This window comes from Lonchura striata, chromosome 2 (assembly GCF_050655825.1).
Source record: "Lonchura striata isolate lonStrDom1 chromosome 2, ASM5065582v1, whole genome shotgun sequence".
In the NCBI taxonomy this organism is placed as follows: domain Eukaryota; kingdom Metazoa; phylum Chordata; class Aves; order Passeriformes; family Estrildidae; genus Lonchura; species Lonchura striata.
Window position 1 is genome coordinate 104716688 of NC_140704.1, and position 23188 is coordinate 104739875.

At 40.9% G+C, this 23188-nt stretch overlaps 1 protein-coding gene across 1 annotated transcript; it reads right to left on the bottom strand.

Annotated features, from left to right (window-relative positions):
- Positions 1–1375: 1375 nt before the first annotated feature.
- IMPA2 (inositol monophosphatase 2) lies at positions 1376–23148 on the bottom strand. The gene is made up of 8 exons (XM_021527782.4): positions 22904–23148; positions 16770–16903; positions 12281–12385; positions 10271–10316; positions 7978–8086; positions 4415–4523; positions 4118–4269; positions 1376–3312 (listed from the first exon to the last, which is right to left on the bottom strand). The coding sequence occupies exons 1-8, from the start codon at positions 23012–23014 to the stop codon at positions 3197–3199; spliced, it is 882 nt and encodes a 293-aa protein (XP_021383457.3). The 5' UTR covers positions 23015–23148; the 3' UTR covers positions 1376–3196.
- Between the last annotated feature and the right edge of the window lie 40 nt (positions 23149–23188).

Consider the following 23188-nt stretch of genomic DNA (forward strand, 5'->3'; position numbering starts at 1 on the left):
ATCTGACAAGCTCAACAAGATACACACTGCAGAGGAATCAGCCACTGACCATTTCCCAGAATTTACAGCTATTTTCATTCTTTATTCTACCAGAAAGCACCCTTTGAGACCAAACCAGCAGACTGCAGGTCATTCTCTGCCAGTGAGCTGGTGAGTGCTGCAGGCGTGAACTGGAATAGCTCTGGGAAGCTGAGCACCATTTGCTTACAGAGGAAGCACTCACTTTTTAGAGCACAGGCATCTTTGCTGAGCTGATGCTCAGGGAGAAAATCTTCATCCATCTTGGATACATTATGTACTCCATAATGTATGCAGTGGGAAACAGTTGAAGCATTTTAGGACAGCTGGCAGGAAAGAGTCCACGTGTTTCAGCGTTTTGGGGGATTTAAGTTTTTGGCTAATGTTCTGCACTATGAATGCTTGCACTCACAGGATGAGCTGCTGGGCACATGCTGAGCAAAATTTCATTTGGCTACCAAGAAATAAGGAAGAGGACAAATTCCAGTACAGTTTATTGCAGTCAAATAACTTTAAGGCTGCAATTTGATGCAGACTCTGAACTGGGATACTGTGACACCATCTGTGAAGGGAGTGATCCTGCTTGCCCCCTACTATCCCCTTTGGAGCCTGAAGTCAGCCGCTCATGGTGACCAGGGACTGAATTGGCTTGGGAAAATGGTGTGCCTCGAGAATAATCCCTTTGTTGTTTACTGGGGCACTTTGCAGGCAGATCACTTCACTCGTCTGGTCCCCTGGAAGGGTTCAGAAATGTTTGTCCTGGCACACAGGCAGCAGAGGAGGTGGGGGAGGCAGGATTGTTGCTCCCCACACACAGGGTCAGTTTAACATACTTGGACTACAGTCCAAATAAAAACGCAGACTGCATCCTGAGCACAAATGAGAACTTGGGACTGGGTTTCCACACTTCTCCCTTCCTGCCTTGCCTGGCTCCCAGCTTTGCAAATCGCTGGCGTGTGCCATTGAAGTGGATGCACAGATTTCCCTGCTTTGCCAAGCTCCGGGAACGCCAGGGCACACCAGCCCTAAGTGGGTCAGAGACTTTCTTTGTGCAAGTGAGCTGAGCTGCAGGGAAACCTCGCAGAGCCATGAAGCAGCTCTCACACATGCAGCGGGGGGACGGGGTGAGGAGGGAGAGCGGATGAAGTGGGGCTGAGCTCCCACCACACTTGGTTCCCTGCCAGCATAAGCTTCCTTCCAGGGCTTACAGGCATGGCACAAGCCTGAGTAAAGCCCCAGCTGCTCCCACGGCTGCCAGGGCTAAACAGCCTGGAATCAGAGCGGTGCCACCAAGCCCCGCATCTGTCACTCTGATCTCTGTGCTCAGGAAGTGGGGGGAGAGTGAACAAGAGACAAGTGAGCCTATTAGCATTTATTATTTGTATTGTTATAGCACCTCAGTGCCTAGTTGTGGACCAGAATCTCATCCTGTTAGCACTGTGAAAATCCAGAGCCAAACTACTGTAGTCCCTGCCCCGGAGGGCTTACAATCTCCTTTTCCAAACAGGGGTACAATGAAATAGTGGGGGTAAAAGGGAGCAGTGACAAAATATTGATCACTGTAAAGAAAAGTGTTGATTTTCTGCATAGAACCACCAGCTTTTAAATGCTTAGCTGGATTTAGATGCTACTCACACAGTCAATATTTTGTATTTCTCATGAAAAAAATACCAAGAGATCACAGAGAACTTCATGTTATATTCAGTGAAAAATATTTTTCATTGCAATAAACACACACAAGGTTATTTTTAAAAATTATTCTCTAGTTTGTATCTTCTAAGCAGATACCTGAACACATTTAAAATGTCTACACATGCAGTGTACATAAAAGATTTCTAAACAACTCTTTTGGCTCATTCCTTTATTCAATTTTCATTCTTGAAAAAAAGAGATATCTCTTAATTAAATTTTGATGAAAAAATAGAGGCGATTTCATATAAACTGCTTTTCTCAATACATGTTTTCCCCGTGCTCACAATTTAAAACAAAATCTAAATAGAAATTACAGGGTAGATACAGGGATAGAGAACTACTGTGTATTTAGGAAATCCATGTAATTGATTTTACAGGCTTTTCTGATGAAAAAGTGTGGTTACAACATTGTGCAAGAAGGACATGTGATTTACAACATTTTGCAAGCATATCTTATGTGCATATTTTTAATAACTTGCATGTAAGGGGCCAAATCCTGCTGTTCTGCTTGAAGTTTCTCTAAAATCAACAGCACTTTGACACTGTGCTCTATTCTGCTGGCCTCCTACTGCTGCGTGTCATAGTTAATACTGTGAATAACTCAGCTTGAGATCAATATTCCTGGTTTTAACTATAAGTACTCTATGGTATTAATTGTTTGCAGGTTTGAGTATCTTACAGAGGCCTATAGGACAGTATGATTATGCCCATGCAGAGGGATGAAGGGAAACAAAACCAGCTGGGCAGTTTGTAAGACATTTTCCATGGTCAGCTCTGCTATTTGCCGTTTGGATAGCCCTGACAGGAACCACCTAAGTAACCTAAAAAAAAACATTACCTGAAAACAGCTCCCAATATTAGCTTTCTTCTCTCTATGCATCCTCTAAGTTGCTGTAAACATCCAGGGCATCCATAGATATACACATACACCCCTGGGGATGTGTGTGTATACATGCATAAGTGCATATATACACACATATACATGCACATATATGGATACAGAGCTATGACGTCGTTAGGAAATAACAATGCCATTTTTATTGCATTCTTAAGTATCGTGGAACAAGGGTATTATTATAGGCACACATCTCAACTACTCCTCCTTTACTACAGTCCTAAAGTTCATTTACCTGAGATCTGCATCTGTAAAAATAAAGTTCCATTTTTTAGCTGCGTGTTACAAAAGACTAAATATCAGCCCCACAGATATGAAATTACAACTTAATTTTGAGACTAATTTGCTACAAGTAAAATATTCTATCTTATAAAAAAGATACTGCTGAAAGAGATACATATTAAAAAGGAAACACGATCCTTAGAGGTCTAAAAATCTCCCTATGCCTTCCCACATGGTAATAAATTTATAAAAAATATTTGACACAGAAAATCTCCCCAGAAATAATCCTGCTGAAATCACATACCCTTTCAAGATACCCATCTCGCAAACGTTACATGGTTCAGGAGGCAAACTCTGCACAATGAGTATTTAATTCTCATCGTCCCGCTGGTAGTGAATAGTTTGTATTTTCTGAGCTATGAACATGGCCATCTCTCTCGTGCCTGCAGCAATCACTCGGCAGGACATAAGATCCAGAGGTCCCCCTGAGGGCAAGAGGATTAACAAGAAGTGTCTTAAATATAAGCCATGCTGTAATTAGATAGAGTCAGAAATACAGAAACAACTTCATACGTAGCTCCTTTTGGGGTGGGAAGGACAACCTAATTCAACAACTCCTACATGGAAATCTCCAGCAAAAAATTATTTTATAAAATTCTAGATACCGAGCCAAAGTATGCAAGAGGAGCAGTGAATGCCTGGATTTGTTCAGTAGCCAACCATAAATGCAATATTCTCCTCTTCTAGAAATGGGACAGAAATTAGTTCATTCAGCATACCCTTCTTAATCCACCAGATCTTTCAGTAACCAGGTACTGGTCACCAGTAAACCATTACTCTGAGATGTGTACCATCTAAATTAATTAAGTAATAATCTGGAGACTGTGCTGCCCTTTATTCCGAGTGGTTTCTAGTCATATATGTCCAAACTGGTAACTCAGAGTCCTTCTTTCCCAGGAAGATGTCTCTGTTGAAATCTAATTGGAACATCTGAGCATACCTGCCAATCTCCTGGGCTGGCTCCTTACTGCAAATACGAGGCTTTAAGGGAATCACTCAAAGTCATGGAAATACAGTTTGACTCAGAAGACCTTTGATGTGATGAAACCCCATGCTGGAATTACATCAGTGTGTTCTGAATAACCAGTCTGAGCCTGGTGGAGGCTACAGACCTTTCTACAGGACATTGCTGGAAATGAGGCAGAGCCACAAGGGTGACACAAGCTGCCCCAAGGCAGCCACTCACCCAGTCCCCCAGCAGTCAATGGAAAAGCAAGGGCATTTGCTCACCTGAAGTGTCTATCACAGTGCCACCTGCCTCTCTGATGATGACAGTGGCTGCTGCCAGGTCCCAGCAGTGCAACCCAAACTGGTAATAGGCGTCTGCAGCGCCGGATGCCAAGTGGCACAGGGCCAGCGTGGAGCTCCCAATGACACGGACCCTACACCCCACAGCAACACAAAGAAGAAAATGCTTTTGACTTCAACCTATGTGTACAACACACTTGTTTCTTTTTTTTTTTTTAATTACTTTTTTAAAAGACTTTTTGGTCACAAACGTGAGACATATGCTGTAAAACATCTTACCCATGTGCTTGGGCCTTGAGCAATCTCTCAATGTTACCAAGGAACAATTTCAAAGTTGCAGGGTCACGTTTAGGACCAATTTCTGTTAAAATTAAGGCCTTCGAGATATCTGCAATGGCAGAGAGATGTTTTCATTAGTTCAATAGCTTCCAGGTAGGTTCCATAAATTTGTTCTTAAATTTAACAATAATCGGCTTTTCACACAAAAATAATTTTCATGCCCCTTTTTCTACCCCAAACTTTTTCATAAAGTGACAACTTCGCATGGAAATTCAAGCAAGACTATGTTTCTCCTATAAAATGGTCTGTTCTAAACACACTTAAAAAATAAAACCCAAACCAGGAGGATTAAAATCAAGAATGCATTCTTACATTCCTTCTCTTTCCATACATTGTTTTATTTCATTGACCAGTCACCTTTCAACAAGTTCACTAATACTAGCAGTCAACTAAGAATAATCCAGTAATCTAGTAACTGCTAATGATGTTAATCTATTCATATTTGAAAACACAATGGTTCTTGAATAGGGAATTCTAATGTAATTTGTTAACCAATTATAAACATTTGGGAACCCAGTAAGAGGAAAGAAAAGTTTCTCCCTAAATCACCAGTCACCTATAGCTCATTCTGGCATTTCAAAGACTGAAGACACCTTATGACAGAAAAAAACCCCATCTTATGACAAATTAAAGCAGTATTTTTAATCATAATATTTGGTGAAAGTTCTATTTGTCTTGTGTTCAGCAAAGGCAATGCTGTCCTAGAGGAGATAGAGATACCAGCCTTGTGTACAGTCAAAGGAGAGACTCACAATGGCTTGAAAGGTGTTGAAGCAGTCCTCATGTGAGATCTGAATACTACAAGATGTGTGCCAGTGTAGGTGGAGATGGTTGATCAAATGCCAAGTGTCCCTGCTCCTGCTGTGCCAGCTGAACTCAGAGGCATTAGAGGGATGAAAAAACTCAAAGGTTTAGTGGTTGAGAACTCACTGACTGGGCTGTGTCCTGTGCCAAGTGTCACCTCCTAACCTGGGCTAAAGGTGAGGCATTCACTCAGGTGGGCAACCTATACCTGGTTCTAACAGCTACCTGCATGAGATGAAAGTTCTCCACACAAGAAGCAAAAGGGTTTTCAAAAGCAAATTAGGCTGGAGTGAGGCACAATTTAATTAAACAGGCTACCAAAGAATTTAGTATTGCAGATGAACCTTATTGATTTAAGCAATGTGGTAAAATGGTTGGTAAGTAACAGGTATGTAATTAGATTAAAAATTACAAGGTGTCACAAATATGAACTGTAAGAACATAGCTTCAACTGCTGCTTTTTAAATTACTGTGTTAAAACAGAAAAACACCAATCCAGGCACGCTGTAGGGTATTTGTTGTTTAGCCACTATTAAAAATTCTGGATGGTGAAAGCAATCTGCCTTAGATTGTTTTACATAACAGACCCAGTTTATAATCAGAGAACATTTAATGTCCATCTCATTGCTGAAATGCACCAAGCATTCACACCATGCTAGTCATAGTTAGGTTGTGACTGAGACAGTTATTCTTTTGTTATTAAAAACATTTCTAATGCATAGACATATCTCTTCAATTTTCCTCAAGGCTACAGCTGGAAATTGGACGAACAGACTAAGGCTGATCCCTGCTCAGAAAAAGGAGCTGACTGATCACAAGGCACTATGAGATTTCAGGAATTCAAGGTATGGGCTTGGTAGAAAAGATCTAATGGTGATATGGATAAATTTATGAGGAAAAGATCAGTTCTGTTGACTCCAGAAGATTAAAAAATATATATTTTTTTATAGTATTAGCACATGTAAGCCCTGACATGAATCTAAACATGAGAAGAAAGTATCACTTAAGATAACAGGGAAGATGGAGCCTCAATTTAAGTGTACCGTAGCTGCATGGACTCTGTACCAAACCTCTATAAAACTGGGTGTTGACAAAGAACAATGCTTGCCTGGGCTGTGATTTCAGATGATTAAGCCCGAACAATGAAGTATAAGTGTAGATCAACATCATACAACAATCACATTTCCTGAAAACAAATGGCAGCAAGTGACATGACATCTTAGATCTCAAACACATAATGGCCACTTCAATTCCAGTGGCAGGTAGAGGGAAATACAAGTCTCTCTTCCAAAGTTGGTTTATTTCACTGAAGCCACAGCCCTTAGAGAGCAACTGTGATTTAAAACACTTATCAGTAGAAGTGAGATTAAAGCAGATCCAGCTTCACTGGTAAAAATTTCCCACCACAAAATAATGTATCTCAAAACAAAAGAAAATTTCAAAGCATTTGGAAGGGCAGAAGGTCTATTTCCCTTGCTGTGTTCTAGACACCCACATAGACTGGATGTCTAGAGAAAGGAAGACAGAAGTGACATGTGCCAAAATTGTTCACTGCTCAGCTGGAAATCAGAACTCTCTGACTGCAAAAGCATGTGAGGCCATTTCCACAGTGGCTCATGCAGTCCAACTGGGAGCGACCCCAGGTCTCCCTAACTGTCTCTGCCAGTACAGGCTTTTTTTGGAATATGAGATATTTGAGCTCTGATAAAAATGCGATATGTAATCAATGATTAAAATCTTAGGGATTTAATATCTACAATGGCTTTACAATCTGTCTCTCCAAATATGTAGACCCCAGATCACTATTAACTTAGATGAATAGAAAAACTTCCCAAATTTCAGGTGAAATCTTGATGCAAGGTCTGCTTCAGGCACTAAAGAAATCTGTGCGTCTAATTGCTTGAATTTACTGTGTTTTGAGCTCATTAAATCTCTCTTTGGGGTGAAATTTTTTACCACCTTGTGTGTCCAGTGGTGCACATTTCTGGCATATGTCTACTTCCACTTACAACTGAGTGCTATGCTCTCCTCTGCGTTTTGATTAACTAAAAGAAAATGAAAACTTCCCTAAATAATACCAAATTATTGTTTTCTATAATCATTAGGTAAACAGACAGGTCTATAACTTGGTTTAAATATAAATAAAAGATAAAAGAATTCAAGTATTGGCAAAGTGTTGCTGGCTATTTGTACATCGAAACACACCTCACACACCAGAGCAAGCTGTTAAAGGACCCCTAATGAAGCATGCACCCTTTAATTCACTGTTAGCACATTTGCCTACAGACATCAGACACTCTGTGATGTACAAGTTCATTGGAAAAGAAGTGAATAGCAGCCACAATAGTACTCCGAATTCGATTCACCATTCTCATTGCATCCTGCTTATAAAAAGTTATGCCAGTGCTCAGCTGGAATGAAACTGGTGAATATACACATTCTTCCTTATTTTAAACAGGAGTTGTGAAGTAAAATAATTTAGGATTATTTAAATAGTTCATATTCAGATGTATATTTTAAAAAGAAAAGGAGGAAAGTGATTTTTCAGAAAAAAAACAAACACAAAACAACAAAATTATCATGCAGGTGAAATATTTTCCATCAGGATAATGATGTTCATTATCCTAATGATGATTTGCAACAACTCTGAAACAAAATTAATATATTCCTTTTAGAGTTCTAACAAAATCTAGACCAACCTGTCTCTTTTGATACCTGAAGCCTTTTGTCATTACAAAATGCCCCTTGACCTCTTCTACCAGTGTATAATCGTTCTTCAGTGCAGTGGTAAATTACACCAAATTCAAGCTTTAAGATTTTGAAAAGGAAAGAAATGAATGCAACTCAAATTACTCATCATAAATATAAACAACTACTAATGGCAAAAAGATCAGCAATATTTTAATTGGTACACATAATAACGATTACACTGATGCTAAAAAACTAGAATAATTTTACTATTACTGTGATATTGAGATATAGGTTATATAAAATTCAGTTTATAAAGAGAAGTTAATGCAATGTGTTCCTGATCCTCTAAATTCTTGCTCACAGTTTGTTTCTGTTCACATTAGAATGGATTAAACACTGAGTTGTTTTCAAATGCAATTTAAATGTTTTTAAAGAAAATATGCAAGACCTCTGAGGCAAGACTCTGAATGCTTTGCTTTCACTGGTGAGCAGTTACTCCTTGAAGAAACCCCACTGACCTTGGCTGGACCACAAAGATTTGCAGCCCCAGGATCAGTCAGGCACCCAAACTCTGGAGTCATGGCACTCTTTATTAACAAAGGATTCTTTTGTAGGCACCTCAGTTTTGTGGTGCATTGAATTTGCCTGCCTTCTCAATCAAAGCAGTACACTCTAGTCACTTGTTCAAATCCTTCTCCGCAAGGTATTTTTATGAAGATCTCTTGAAGTCACAAGACTCCAAGAGAAGGAGTTGGACAGAAATGAAATGAAAGCTGAAGAGTGTGCAACACTGGAATTTTTGTGGGAGATTCTGTTTACCAATGAAAAGAGGGTCAGAATGGTAGTCTTGGTATTTAAAATTTCTATTACTTTAATAGGCTCCACCAAAAGACTTTAAAGCACTTTACAAACTTCAAGGGTCAGCTCTGAAAATTGCCCCTACATCAGCAATATTAGCATTATTTAATTTAGGGGTATACAAAAATTAAGTGACTTGCCCGAGGTGTCTGAAGCTGGCCACAAGGTTAAGAAAACATCTCAGGAGTTCTAGATTTCAAATCTTCTCCTGCTTCACTTGGTGTTCATCAGAGACAATTCAAAGGGAATAGACTGTCCTGGCTCCCTACCCTGAGGTGTCATCTAAACCAAGGGTTTTTTTCTGAGGAACACGCCATTAATAGACTCTTTCCCTAAAGACGTCTGCAGGAATTTCTTCAAGGCTTATAATCAGGCCAGTTCCCCTGAGTGTACTTTGGCTCCTTTTCAGTTTACTCTTTTTTCTGCTTGTCCTAATTGTTTAACTGAGGGAGATTTAACATAATTCTTTACTTTTGTTTCAGCTTTGTTTAGTCGACATAACCCAAAATATGCAGCATCAAAATCATGATGGTGTTCTAGAAAACATAAATATCAGCGAAAACTGTCTGGTAACAAAATGTAGTGTTCAAAAGGACCTTTGGCAATGAATAAATTTCAGAAAAGCATAGAAGTGTTTCTCTGCAGTTTCCATGTTGGAAAAGTCTAACCAGGGAAGTACACAACGTTATTGTGTTTAAATCAGTAAGAGGTACTAGCAAATCTGAAAACTTGGATGTTACAGCACAGAATTCTTGCTGGCTTTGCATAAAGCTCTACATATATTTATGATTGTGGAATTAGGCTGAAAGAGGCACATTCATTGTCAATTTGAGTAACTATTTATTTCATAGATACATATCAAATTGCAAACCAGCAACATCTGGAGACAAGGCGCTAGCACAAATGACTATAGCTAGGAAACTCAAAAGCTCTCTTGTGGTAAATATAGGTATTTTACTATGTAAAGAAAAATATAAATGCAGATTCAACAAACTAGGCCCATTATTTTGCACTCTTCATAAAATCAGCTCTACATTGACTCCTTGCAGGAGTTAGCTTTCACAGATATTGCTAGCAGGAAAGAGGCAATAACAACAACACAGGAACACTGGAATATATGTTTAAATTATGAAGAGGCAGCACTAAATTGAACTTATTATGGTTTTGTCTAACTAAACCTTGCTCACACCAGTACTTCCTTTTTCTCCATATAAATCCTGTAATACTTTTAATAATTCATAGAATTATTTTTTAATTGCCAGTTGGTATAAGTAAGTTTTGCAGGACTGATTTTAGATGAGTAGAGTATGATCAGATGCATTTAAAAAGCATAGGAAAACCTGAGTAGTGACTGATTTTTTTTTTTTAAATTTAAAGTTCACACATGGTTTTGAGACTTCTAGCCAACTCTCAGGTGCCCATCTTAAAGAACATGCTTCATACCTCTTTGTTAACAGCAAATCCAATGCTCACTGCCACTGTTGGAAATCTGCGAAAAATAAGAAATGAAGTAGTATTGATGAAAAATCTTTCAACTTACTTCTTATGCAACCCCCTTAGGCAACAAAATCCCACATGGAACTCTATGAGTTTACTTGTCAAAATGCCCTTGACATTATATTATTTCTCCTTTGTCAGCCTCTTTGTCAATTCCTTTTAAAATGTAAGTTAATATTGGAGAAGGCAAGAAATAAACTCATGAAGACATCACAATTTTTACACTGAATATGTAGTATATTTTAGGGATGCTTTTGCTTTAGTGTAATTGAATTATCCAGTATAAAACCACTAATGTTATAACAAGTCATTGCATTTAAGAACACACTTCGTTCAAGCTATGCATTGAGATAGCAATTAAATAGCATGGAGATACCTTGCTGCTGACACCAAAATAAAAAGAAACCAATTCCTCTCTGCTGTCGTTTTTCAAAGTGATGGTCATGCATTTAATTTGGTCATTTTGACTACTGTATAATTATTACATTTTAAACAATGAAATGAATTCATTTCTTAAAAGCACATTTCAAAAATGACTTTGGAAGCCCAGAAAATATTGCTAGAAAGAGGATACGTCACTTAATTACATGAAACATCACCACATGAAAACCCCCACCTCCCCTGGAATTCTGTGCAATTGCTCCAAAAGTCAAGGAAATGTTGGATTTTTTTTTTTTTTTTTTTTTTTTTTGGCTTTATGGAAGTTGTAGTTATTTTAAGTCGTGAACTATAAGGCAGGGTTTTTAAGTAGAAGTATTATGAATAGTCATTAGTTCACAGCTCCTAACACTCAAATGGTGAATTAAAAGTCTTATTTTTTGCAGCAATGACCCCTAGACTTCTTTTTGCAGAGGTACTTTAGAAATGTAACACCAGCATCTCTGTACAACTCAGTTTTCAGTGCTGCTTTACACACACGCAGGGGTGGCACTTCCCAGGAAGAAGGAAGCGCCTGTGTCTGAAGGGGAGAACTCCTAGAAGGAATGTGCAAAACCCAGGCGAGGCATGGGGCCAAGTGTCCTCACAGCACAGCCTTGTTCCTCCGGGCTGTGAGCTGGGAATGTGAGCTGGGGGTGTGAGCTGGGGGGTGTGAGCTGGGGGCTGTGAGCTGGGGGTGTGAGTGAGCTGGGGGGTGTGAGCTGGGGGTTGTCAGCAGGGAATATGAGCTGGGGGTATGAGCTGGGGGTGTGAGCTGGGGGTGTGAGTGAGCTGGGGGGTGTGAGCTGGGGGTTGTCAGCAGGGAATATGAGCTGGGGGTATGAGCTGGGGGTGTGAGCTGGGGGTGTGAGTGAGCTGGGGGGTGTGAGCTGGGGGTTGTCAGCAGGGAATATGAGCTGGGGGTATGAGCTGGGGGTGTGAGCTGGGGGTGTGAGTGAGCTGGGGGGTGTGAGCTGGGGGTTGTCAGCAGGGAATATGAGCTGGGGGTATGAGCTGGGGGTGTGAGCTGGGGGTGTGAGTGAGCTGGGGGGTGTGAGCTGGGGGTGTGAGCTGGGGGGTGTGAGCTGGGGGGTGTGAGCTGGGGCTGTGAGCTGGGGCTGTGAGCAGGGAATATGAGCTGGGGGTGTGAGCTGGGGGGTGTGAGCTGGGGGTGTGAGCTGGGGGGTGTGAGCTGGGGGGTGTGAGCTGGGGGTGTGAGCTGGGGGGTGTGAGCTGGGGGGTGTGAGCTGGGGGGTGTGAGCTGGGGGTGTGAGCTGGGGGGTGTGAGCTGGGGGGTGTGAGCTGGGGGGTGTGAGCTGGGCGTGTGAGCCGGGGGCAGCAGCAAAAACTCCAGCTCGCCCCCAGATAATGGCACAAACACAGCCTCCCCCCCACACACCATACCAGGTACCAAGAGGTAAAGGGATGGCTCCTATGTGTGAGTCCCCAGCAGGGAAAAGTACATTCAGGAGGAAGGGAGGACTGGTGAGAAGCTACATTTTGGGTTTTGATGTGTTTCTCAGGCTGCTGGCCATTTACCTGTGCACAAAGTTGCACGTTCCATCAACAGGGTCAATAATCCAGGTTGGACTGTCAGTGAGGACACATTTTGAACCTGCAGCAGTGGATTCTTCTGCAATAAACCTGCATTTGGTGCAAGGGTAAAACAAGTATCCCAGAACATTAGCTTAGATACATGACTTGGAAAGTACAACCCCATCATTCTTGTTTTTAAGAGAGAACTTGTCCCTCTCTCCATAAAACATTATTGTATAAATTTAAACATACATACTGCTTTTTAAATTTAGGAATTGGTAACTTTCATACAGACTTCGAGGGAGAGTTCTCAAATCTACATGTCAAAAAAGAACTCTATTTATGTGCATTTCCCCAGTACACCACTAAGGAAGCCATGAAAATGAATGCAGAAATAGATCTGAACTGGCATCACTGGAACTCAAAGAGAAGATTGTTTTATGCAGAATATAATTTTATGAGTTAGGTCTGTCTCTTGCAGTAACTAATATAGACTACAAACTGTACCTGCTTCTCTTCTGCAGTCAAATGCAATCAGAAGCAAAAAATACACTCTTAGAAAATCCACAATCTTTCTCCTATCTGTATTTTTTACAATAATCTGACTCAGGAAATAAGGAGGTTTACAAAGCTGGACTTTCTTTTTCCCATGACCCAGAAAAAAATCAACAAATTATTTTTGTTTGTTTGTTGTTTTGATGCACAAGGCACAAAATCTGAGATCATCTTCTCTTCTGTTGTTCTGTCCCAGTTTCTTTTAGTAGTTTTTTTTCTCCTTTTTCCCTGGGAAACGAACATCCAGTTCTGGCATATTTCCTGTCAACCTTAATTATCCCTGTTTTCCCATAAACTGCCCAAGGTCTCTTCCTGTATGAGATGTGCAGGTGCTATTCTCACAGATTTTCATAAAATCTTTCATGTACAGCAGGAGTGGAATCCAACTGCTAGTACTGAATCTTGCTGGTTGTTTCACATTTGAACAGCTGGTAGTGGTATTCAGAATTCATGCAAATGCCTGAAGACAAAAGAGCTTCTATCAAAGACATAAAGAAAAAAAAATAGGATAAAATAAAGAGAAAATGTCTTTTGCAGAAGAGTCCTTCCCTTGGACTAAAGTAGTAGCTATTTTATTTTGTGTCTTCAACCTGTACCTCATGATTCCAGGTAGCACTTGAAGCCATGAGTTTAAAATGTTCTGCACACAGCACAGGAGGAGACTTCCTGAATTTTCCAAGTGCTACCCTGCCTCAACCTAAGTAGAAACAGACTATTTTGATGGCATTATAGACACCCAGCTGGTACAAAGAGGGAATTAGGAGGTGTTTGTTACTATTTTCATCCCAATTAAAAGAAACAGCTGAAGGACAAAGTGCTAATGCACAACTGAGAAACGAGAAAGACTTGAACAGGTGTTTGAAACTCTCAGTTTAACATAACACTTTGCAGGCTCCTTGCTCTAAATATTCCATTGTTTTTTCTTGTTAGTGCTGTATCACTTGACTTTTCCTTTCACAAATCCTGTTATCAACATCCAAACCCAACCATGCCTTGTCTGTGCTGCTGGATGCAGAGGAGGTTCATCTTGTAGGTGGAGCACCTTACATCCCACCTCAGATTATCCATATTCCACATGAATTATACCTCTGCTTCAACCTTCTGCAGCTCCCCCACCTGGAAATTGAACCACAGCTGCTGTCCGGCCGAAGAAAGGTGAAATGAGAACCTCATTAAAGACAGGAGTATTTCTGTGTAAGATGATTTGCCCTCAAGCATCATGAGCCAGTCCCTCGCCTTTCCCTCACAGTGGGGGTGTGATGCTGCAGTCCCTGAGCTCAGAAATGCTAACCTGGAGCTGGGGCATAGCAGTGCCACTGATAAAATCTTCATGTTCAAGAGCAATTTTTCCAAAATGAATGTAGAACAAATCAGGCGCACATTTTATAAAATCTGGGCTAACGGGTAACAAAAAAAAAACCCTTGCTGCTATACAACACTGGGAAATGTGAGAGTCCTGCAAGGTCACCTCAGATGTCTTGCTCTGTGTCCTGTAAAAACCTGCAAATGAAGCAAAACACTCAGTGTGAAGTACTGGAGTAAATTCTAGGAACAGCTTGGAAAGTGGGAAGGGTAACCACCTCATTAAAATAGTTAATTTAATATGCCAGCCTGCCAGCTCTGCTGACCTCTGTTCAAATCTGGATTACACTTCACTCCCACTGAAAATGAGTAGAGTAATTTTAGCCAAGTCTTTGACTACATCTGTTCATACCATGGTGCCACTCTGGAATTCATTGCAGGAACAGCAGGGAAGCTGTAACATACCCCATAATCTGCAGCAGGAATGATACCCAGTCAAATGCAGGAGACTCATTCTGGGCAGATCCCTCACCTATCCCCATATGGGGATCCGAGGACAGAACAATGGGAAGCTAGAGTTGGATGTCACCCTCTTAAACTCCTGTGTCCTGATTTTAATGTCTACAGAATTAAGGCCACAAGGAACACAAAAGATGACACTTTGTGTAATAATAGCAAAGGTAAATATTGGGACAGCCTTTTGCAACCAGCAGCCCGTGGTAGTCTGGCTGTACCTACCCATTACTCTTGGATCTGTCTGAAAAAATATCCTTTTGAAAAGACTCACTGAGGGACATCAGAGTACTAAAATGTGAGCAAAGATTAAAACTTGAGTGAAGTGTGAATGAAGATGATACATACCACTTAACCAAAAAGAAAAAAGAAACATGGGACAGAATTACTTTTTGAATGGATTTTCCTAGTATTTCTCTTTACTTCTGAGTACATTTCCAGTATCTCAAGACTCATAAACACCTCAGTGTAAATGGCAGATTCTAATAAGATCCCTTTTAATTTTTCTAACACCAAAATCCATTTTTGATTCAGAGAACATAAGAATCAAGATGATTTAGAAGAAAAAGAAATCATGGAACTCTTCAGTGTTGCTTTCAACAGCCTGGTTAGGGGAAAGCCTGAATACAATATAAATGATCTTCTAATATTTTAATTGTACTTCAATTTAACCCCTGACTGTTTTTGTAGACTCCTCATTGCATGTGTTTTAATCTAGTCTAGTGAAATTTAGCTTTAATCTATTGTTTAATCTAAATGCATTAATTATCTAAACAAATTCTAAGCAAACCCAACAACCACGATCAACAAAATAAATTTGACTTGAAGAAAGGGCAGTTCCTTCATTTACTTATACAGTTAGAAGTTACCTGTATGGAGCTGATAAAATCTGGGATTTTTAAGTTGCTAGGCTTATGCTGACCTTACAACCCTTGTTCCCATTCTGAGTAACTTGAGCGTGTCTGGTGATTCGCATTTTATGGGAAATGTGTAGGTTTTATGTTCTCTGCCACTCTGCTCAAGGAAGAAAATTAACGTAAGAGTGGAGATGAGAGAAGAGCACAGGCAGCAATAGTAGAAGGAATATTACACAAATAATAGGCTTGTAAAGCCTGGCACTCTCTTGAGAACTGCAGCCAAGAACCACACATACTGCTTCAGTATGCCATCACATACAGCATGTATTTAGAAAGCCATATTTAGTATAAAAATATGCTTTCTGCTCCTTCTTATGGTGGTGTTTTTTTGCCCAGCAGCATCACTGACAATTAGATTAGTATCTGAGCCCTTCAGATTTTTCTCTTTGTTAATTTCTGCACAGTGCTAGAATGTAAGGCTCATCCCCATCAGAGATGCCCCCGGTTAGAAGGGAGTCTGACACTATTTAAGGGATACACAGGCCTTCCACTGTCTCTGCAGGAAAATAAAATTTATCCACTGAAGTCAAATGTAGAAATCAATGTCAGTCCCAGCATCAAACCAAACCTGGCAACTAATACAAACTCTCCCTCTAATATGTACATGAGCTGAGTTTTTATTTTCAAGCTGACCACAATAATTCAAGAGCAATCAACAACCTGATCGACTTTTAAAACCTTGGGTTTGCACCTCATGTCATAATTTATAGCTTGTTTATGAGTAGGCATCAAATAATGATGATGATGACAAACAACCCTGCTTCTCACTGATCTTCTCAGTATGGAACACAGGGTTAATGTAATTAAATGCACTTTTACCTCTCCTGATCTGGCAAATGCATATGTGTGACAGCAACAGGAAAGGTCTGCAGGGTGGAACCTTTGCTAGCATATATTTCTATTTTTATAGATAGCATTAGCATAATTCTTATACAATAGGCAACAGACCAGTATTCTGAACATCATGGTGATCCACATGAAACCTTCATCCATAATGTCCCTACAGGGGAAACATTGCTATTAATAAAGTACTAAGTATAAGGAAATGGTACTTTTTTAAAAAATAGGAGTCCTGAAAGTGTCCAATGGCAATAGGTTGATATATAAGAAAGATACACAGACTTTTAAAGTTCCCTTTAAATATCAGCCAGAGATGCAGCATGTAAAGAAAAAAAAGTCTATTGATAGTTTCTATAGGCACTCACCTGTGGGAGGGAAATTTCTCTTTCAGCACAGAAATTATTAAATTTTCCACAAAATGATCAGTTTCTGTCACAAGATCTGCTGCAGATGTCTTTGTGGACACTTGCTTTTCCTCTGTTAGAGCTTTCCTAATAATCTGAAACAGACGTTCATAAATTAGATTTTTTGTGCATACTAAAATAATATCTTCAATGAAAAAAATATAGCTAATCCTGAAAACCAGCTGTAGGTCTAATTCTACCAGTGGCTGTTATAATTTTTTGACAAAAAAGCCTTCTGAGCTTTTGGAACACGGCATTTTGAATCACTCTGCAATAACCTCTCTTGACAGTTCAGAAAAGGATTGATTAAGGGATGCAACTAAGGGAATAGAAGGATGATGGCAGACATCATGATTTAGAAAATTACCAGAAGTATACACAAGGTAAGAAAAATACTCAAGGCTCAGGCATTTTTCAAGGGAAGCCCTTTTTCTTTCTTCTTTTCTTCTTGTTCTTTTTTCTTTCCCCCCATTTTTTGTTTTTTTTTTTAAATTTACAGGGCCAATACCCCACTGCTCTCTTACTTTAAAAGACATGCAATAAGGCAAATGTAATTGGTTTCCATTTTGCCAACAAAGACACATAATTTTTTGGGAGGTGTTTTTGGAAATTTAAATGCTGTCCACCCTCGGGTTCCCAAATAATTGCCATGTATTTAACAAGAACAAAAATTGAAGCTTTCCCTAGATATGAAATCAATGATTTAAACCTGGAGTCTCTTCTGGAAATGCCTTTATCTGATTCTCCAGGGTATTACTGTTACAAGCTCAAGTACAAATGTACATATGGAAAAACACTTAATGAAAGCTTTTCCATTTTCCATTTCCCTCTTTTTTTTTTTTTTTTTTTTTTTTTTTTTTTCCCACTTCTTCATTAAAAAGAAAAATAAAGGGACAGGATGCAAAAGGAGATAGCTTATTTTTTAATCAATGATAAATTATTTGAAATTAAAAAAAAAACAAACCAAAACAAAGCAAAAATTAAGTACCACTTATTTGTAACCCAGCAGCAACAAGATCAACATTCTAAGTCCCATCTAAAATTTATATATTTCAATTGTTTAACTAAATTTCCACTAATCAAAGTATTTTAAAACCATTGAGAAATGTTTGATGACCAAAGAAAACAGTTCTGCTGCATTATGCATGGGAAACAGACCCAGAAACTCACAAATGTCATCTCAGCTCTTGGTGTTTGTAGTATAAAATACTGTATTGGAAGGGTGTCCTAACTGTTCTGACAAGTAATGGATATGGCCAGCTATTGCCTTAGTACAGAAGGTATCTGGACTAATGTTTCTGCTTTGTGAGCTGTACCACATCAGTTGTGCCTATTTACTGTGCTTGTGAGGGCACATGGTACTTTTCAGTTTGAGGTCTAGCTAAAGTTCATTACTGTGTATCAAAATATTAACCACTCTTAATCTTTTTACTTCCCTCAAGGCCTTGTGTGGTTGTCTTGAAGGATTTACAATAGAAGCATAAAATTGTAACTCCAGCAAGACTCTTGGGCTCCTCTTCAGCCCAAAGCAAAATCCAAAACACTCCAACTATTCTTAAAAAAAACTGGTATGCTGATACCTTTTATTTTATTTGCTCTTCATTACTTTCCTATTATCTTTACTGCTTGGAACTTCACATAGTGAAATAGATGAGGAATGTCCTCCTTTTGACAAAGAAAATTTTATTTTCTTCTTAGCAATGCCATGCTCTTGACTTCTATTCAGTTTTAATGCATAGTAGATTGGGACTTTTTTGCAGACATTTAAATCAGTGCCACTGCTCAGCAGGGCAGTGAGATCATACCTGAGCCTGGCTGGAAAAGAAAAAGTGGAGATGAAACCTCTCTCTTGTGGATGTGCTCTGCAATCAGCTGATTTCATTGCATGCTCTGGCACTTGATCCCTCCAGTTTGAGTACAACCCTTTGAACATCCCAGCCTCAAATTTATTTTTTCATTTCTGGTCCTTTACCCAGTTGCTCATGACCATTTTTAACTTTAATCCAACTCTGGTGGCCAGCATGAAGCTCCAGCCACTTTGGAGGTGGGAGTAGCCAAGGGTGTGCCTGCACTATGGTGGCTGATGGCCGTCTCACCCATCTCCTCTGTGGGCCCATGCCAAGGAGCCACAACACACATTTAGCATTCACCAGCCCTGCAATGAGCCCTTCTCCCCACCTCTTGCGCAAGCGGTACATCAAGACAGGAGGAAGAGACAAGTCATGGTGCTGGGCTGAGGTCACCAGCCACCAATGGGCACCACAACTCTGGAGGCTCAGCCACAGCACGCAGGATGGACTGCTCTGATTCTGCCAGTTCTCTGCCAGTTACAAAGGGCTTGACAAAAGGGACCCCATGCGTTTGCTCCAGCTTGTACATGCATGCAATCCAAGCCAAAGTAACCCCATTCCTGCGTAACTGGTGAAAAACTTTTATTCTTTGGAAAAATGATCAAACAGCTCAGTGTAGAATTCAATTTATGTTGAAAAATCCCTAAAAGTCACCTGCCTACGAAGGAGTGTTAGAGCCTGCTGCCTCAGAATACTTTGAGAGCATCACTCAACTCCTCTCCTTGCAGAAGCTTTACAATAATGTCTGTGGATACCTGCTGCAATTGCCTGGTCTGTCCAGATGGACATGGGGTTCCCTAAAAGTCTCACTCTAGGTTACAGGTAGCAGGCAAGCAGAAACCAAAGGAACTACAGAATGATGAAATGGAAACAGCTGGTTGCACCTTATCTCCATTGTACAATGAAATTGGCAATCAAGATGCTATAATTTGGCTGTAAATGTATTTTACTAGACTTTATCCCTGTACTAGGGTTTGTCCCTAGATTACAGAGATTTTTCAGCAATTTCTAAGCAAATGAATTTTGGGAGTGTGGTTATTTAGAGCAGAGCCATTTAACACTCTTAGCCCATGCTGCCCCTCCTCTAATGCAGATCTTATCCTAATACCCTGCTTGGGAGCTTTTGGGGGGTTATGCAAAGCAAGGGGCATTTACATCATTACATAGAGACCACACCACAGAGCAAGACTCAGGCTCTCCCTGCTCCCTCCTTCATTTCCCATGGAGCAGGGGAAATGGAGACACTGGGGCTCAGCATAGTCAGTCCTGGACTCTTCCTTTTTAAATTCCTTTGTGAAATTTATTACAACAAAGCAGAATGAAGAAAACAGAAAGTCAAGATGCCTTTTCCCCCAGCACCTGTCAGGAGAGTCTCCTACAGTAGTGTGCTCATGTCAGATATTTCATTTCACCATACTGCTTGCACCCACCATACACTTCTGGGAGATCCAAGATGGATTATGGATGCTTGCAATGCTGTCCTGAAATATTTACTGACTAATAAAATCAAACATCTAGATAAAAAGCGTGAGTATCTGCAAATAATTCAGGAAATTCCAATCTGGTTTGCTAAAACATCTGTCCACGTTACATCAAAAATAGCCTAAAATTTTCCCCTGGGATCAAACATCATGGAAAAATATATTGGCTTTTTAGAATACCAGAAAAATTTTGTCTTTTTTTTTCTTTTAGTGGTATTCTGCTAGATCTTTTATGCCTCATAAAACTATTTTCCAGACAAAAAAGAAAAAAATACTAGAGAGAAAAAAAAAATCAAACTTCAGCATACTATGTCCTAGTATCAGTTTCTTACTCTTATTTTTACCTGGATGTTTGTTTACTCATTTTGGTTAAGCTTTTCCAATTCTGCAATTGGAGAGAACAGTGAAGATATTAGTCAGTGCTCTTAACAGCATCAAAGATGCACAGATTGGTCAGGCCTGCTTTTCTTGAGCAAAAAATAATATCAAACCTATGGCTATACTTTCATGAACAGAGCAAGCAGGTTACTTACAGAAAAAAACAGAAGGGAAATTTGAAAAAGTGAAGTTATTTGTGGCCTTATAGAGTGAATTTAAAAGCAGGTCAATTACAGACATTACAAAACCATGACCATTCTTGTTATGAAACAGCCATATATATTAAATGAGAGCCTGTGTTATTTCATAAAAGTAATAAGAACTTGCCACAGGGCAAGAGAATCAGTGATTTTAACCTAGTAATAGAGGTTACTCCAGCAGCAATACTTTAGACACATAATCAAGCATCACTTCTTTATTGGCCTTTTAAGTTTAGAAGAAACTATTCTATAGTGTAGACTCCTCTCTGTTGGGAAGAAGACACATTTTACCTACAGTCATGAAACATAATGCAATACAAATCAATTGGTTGTATAAGCCAAAAGGGAGACTGGAAAACTGTGTTACTGGCTGACTTTTCCTAGAAATCCAAAATCTGGAGGTGCACATTTTTCTTCAGGCCAAGACTCTTGTAGACATTTTCTAATGATTCCAACCCTTCCTAACCTGCCACACTCCTGAGAAATGGAGCACCTTAAAAAAAAGGCTGAAGTGGCAAAGTCTCATCCAGAGATGGAGATTAAATTTAGATGTGGGGAGACACAGAGTGCAAGCAGATTTCTAGGGATGGAGGTGAAGGTGGAAAGGTCTGAGGGATGGGAAGAGAAGCAGAAGAAAAAAATGAACTTGGCTAGTGGAATTGACCGCTTTTGGTGATCAAGATAACCCCCATTTTTATTATTCAGTCTTCAACAAACTGCCAGTCCTACCAAACACATTTTGCACTGCACTAGGTGTCCTTAGCTATAGTTTATTTTGGTAATAGCTGGAAGCAGATTGACACTTAAATAAAATAATAGAGCCATACCTGCACCTTTTCTTCCAGAAGGATCTCCAGTGCCTTTTGTAACAAAAAAGATTCCTTAACATGACAAAATAATTGGAAAAAAAAATACCCAGTTTCCAAAGTCCTACTTAAACAACATCCTTGGCTGGCTTAAATTTGGCCTGCCAATGAATCAGGTATTTCATGCCATTTACAAGGTAGCAATGGCAAATTGTGATTTCAGATTCAAGGATTAGTCTTACGGAATGTTTATTTCTTCCAGGAAAAGGTGCTCAGCTGTGATTTTCTGAGCAAGTAAAATGATTGGGGAAGCTTAAAGCTGGCTTCACAAATTGGTGTTTTGAGAAATAAGGTGTGGAGGCTTGAGCAAGTCATGAGTCTCTTCTTGTGAAACGGCTGGCAGAATGACTGCTGGAGAAACTCCTGTTTTGAGAGTCTGTGAGAGCATGACCTGTCATCCTGATTTGGATTATCCATTTAGTCCCTGTATTACTAAAACAAGTCTCCTCTGGCATTCTGTTCACTTGTAGTTGTTTTTGACTAAGGAGAAAATCTATTTGATATTAAATTTTATTTATTAATACTTTTATTTATAAAAGTTACGGATCTTGGACTCAAGATTAAAAAGGGGGCTTCTTAAATCACAGTGTATATGTACAAAGTGTGTTTCAAAATAGAGCAGAATGGAAGCGAGAGAGAAATATACATTGCTGAATAAATTTGTGTTTCACCCAGTTTCTCAATCAATCAATCTGCTGATCCCACTTCTTGGCTCTGTTAGACCTGGTGGAAGTTTTGCTGCTGCAGAGTGGGGTCAGGCTGCCTCCTGAGATGACTAACCTGCTGTGTCAAAACACGGATCTGAAATAAGCTACTACAGACCTTCCTCACACAGCTATTTGTCCCTAGCAAGTTAATTTTGGCCACTCTAACAAGAGAAAACCTCCTTGACACGGTTGTTTTTCTCTGCACAAGCTGCTGGAAAACAAATGCTGGCCCCGAAGGATGCAACCCCCAAGGGATGCACCCGAGGGATGGGGCCTCGCAGGGAAGGGGCCCTTCGGGGGCATGCAGCCCCCGAGGGAAGTACCCCCAAGGGCTGGGGCCCCCTACCCCGGGCTGGGGCCTCGAGGGAAGTGTCCCCGCGGCATGAGGCTCCCGGGGGATGTGGCCTCTGAGGGATGGGCCCCCAGGTTCTGGGGTCCCCCGGGATGGGGCCCCGCTGCCGCCATCCCTCCCGCGGCCGAAGGCTCCGCCGGCGGCCCGGCCGAGCGGGTGCCGAGCCCCGCCGCCCTCCTCCCGCGCCCCGGCTCGCACCAGCCGAGCGCCCGCACGGGAGAAGGCTCCTCCGGCCGCGGGGCAGCCCGGCCCGGCTCTCACCTGCCCGGCGCGGCGCGCCAGCTGCACCGCCACCTCCGCGCACTCCTTCCAGGGGTCCCCGCCGCCGCCCGCCGCCCGCCCTTCCTCCTCCTCCTCCTCGCACGGCTTCATCGCGGCGGCCGCGCTGCCCGGAGCGGGGCCGGGGGGCGCGGGGGGCCCGGCTCCCCGCCCAGGAGCGCCCGCCGAGGAGGATGCCCTGGGCGCACACACCGCCCGGCGCTGTCACTGCGCGCCCCGGCCGCGCCCCGCCCAGCGCGGCGGGGCGGAGAGAGGCGGCAGCCGCGG

Excerpts from the sequence above, each read along its gene's own strand:
- IMPA2 (XM_021527782.4), bottom strand. The coding sequence starts at position 23,014 with ATGAAGCCGTGCGAGGAGGAGGAGGAGGAAGGGCGGGCGGCGGGCGGC. Across the intron at positions 8,087-10,270 it reads GATTTGCTGTTAACAAAGAG|CTTGAATTTGGTGTAATTTA; the intron begins GTATGAAGCATG and ends AAAATCTTAAAG. Across the intron at positions 4,524-7,977 it reads TCAGGTATCAAAAGAGACAG|ATATCTCGAAGGCCTTAATT; the intron begins GTTGGTCTAGAT and ends CTGCCATTGCAG.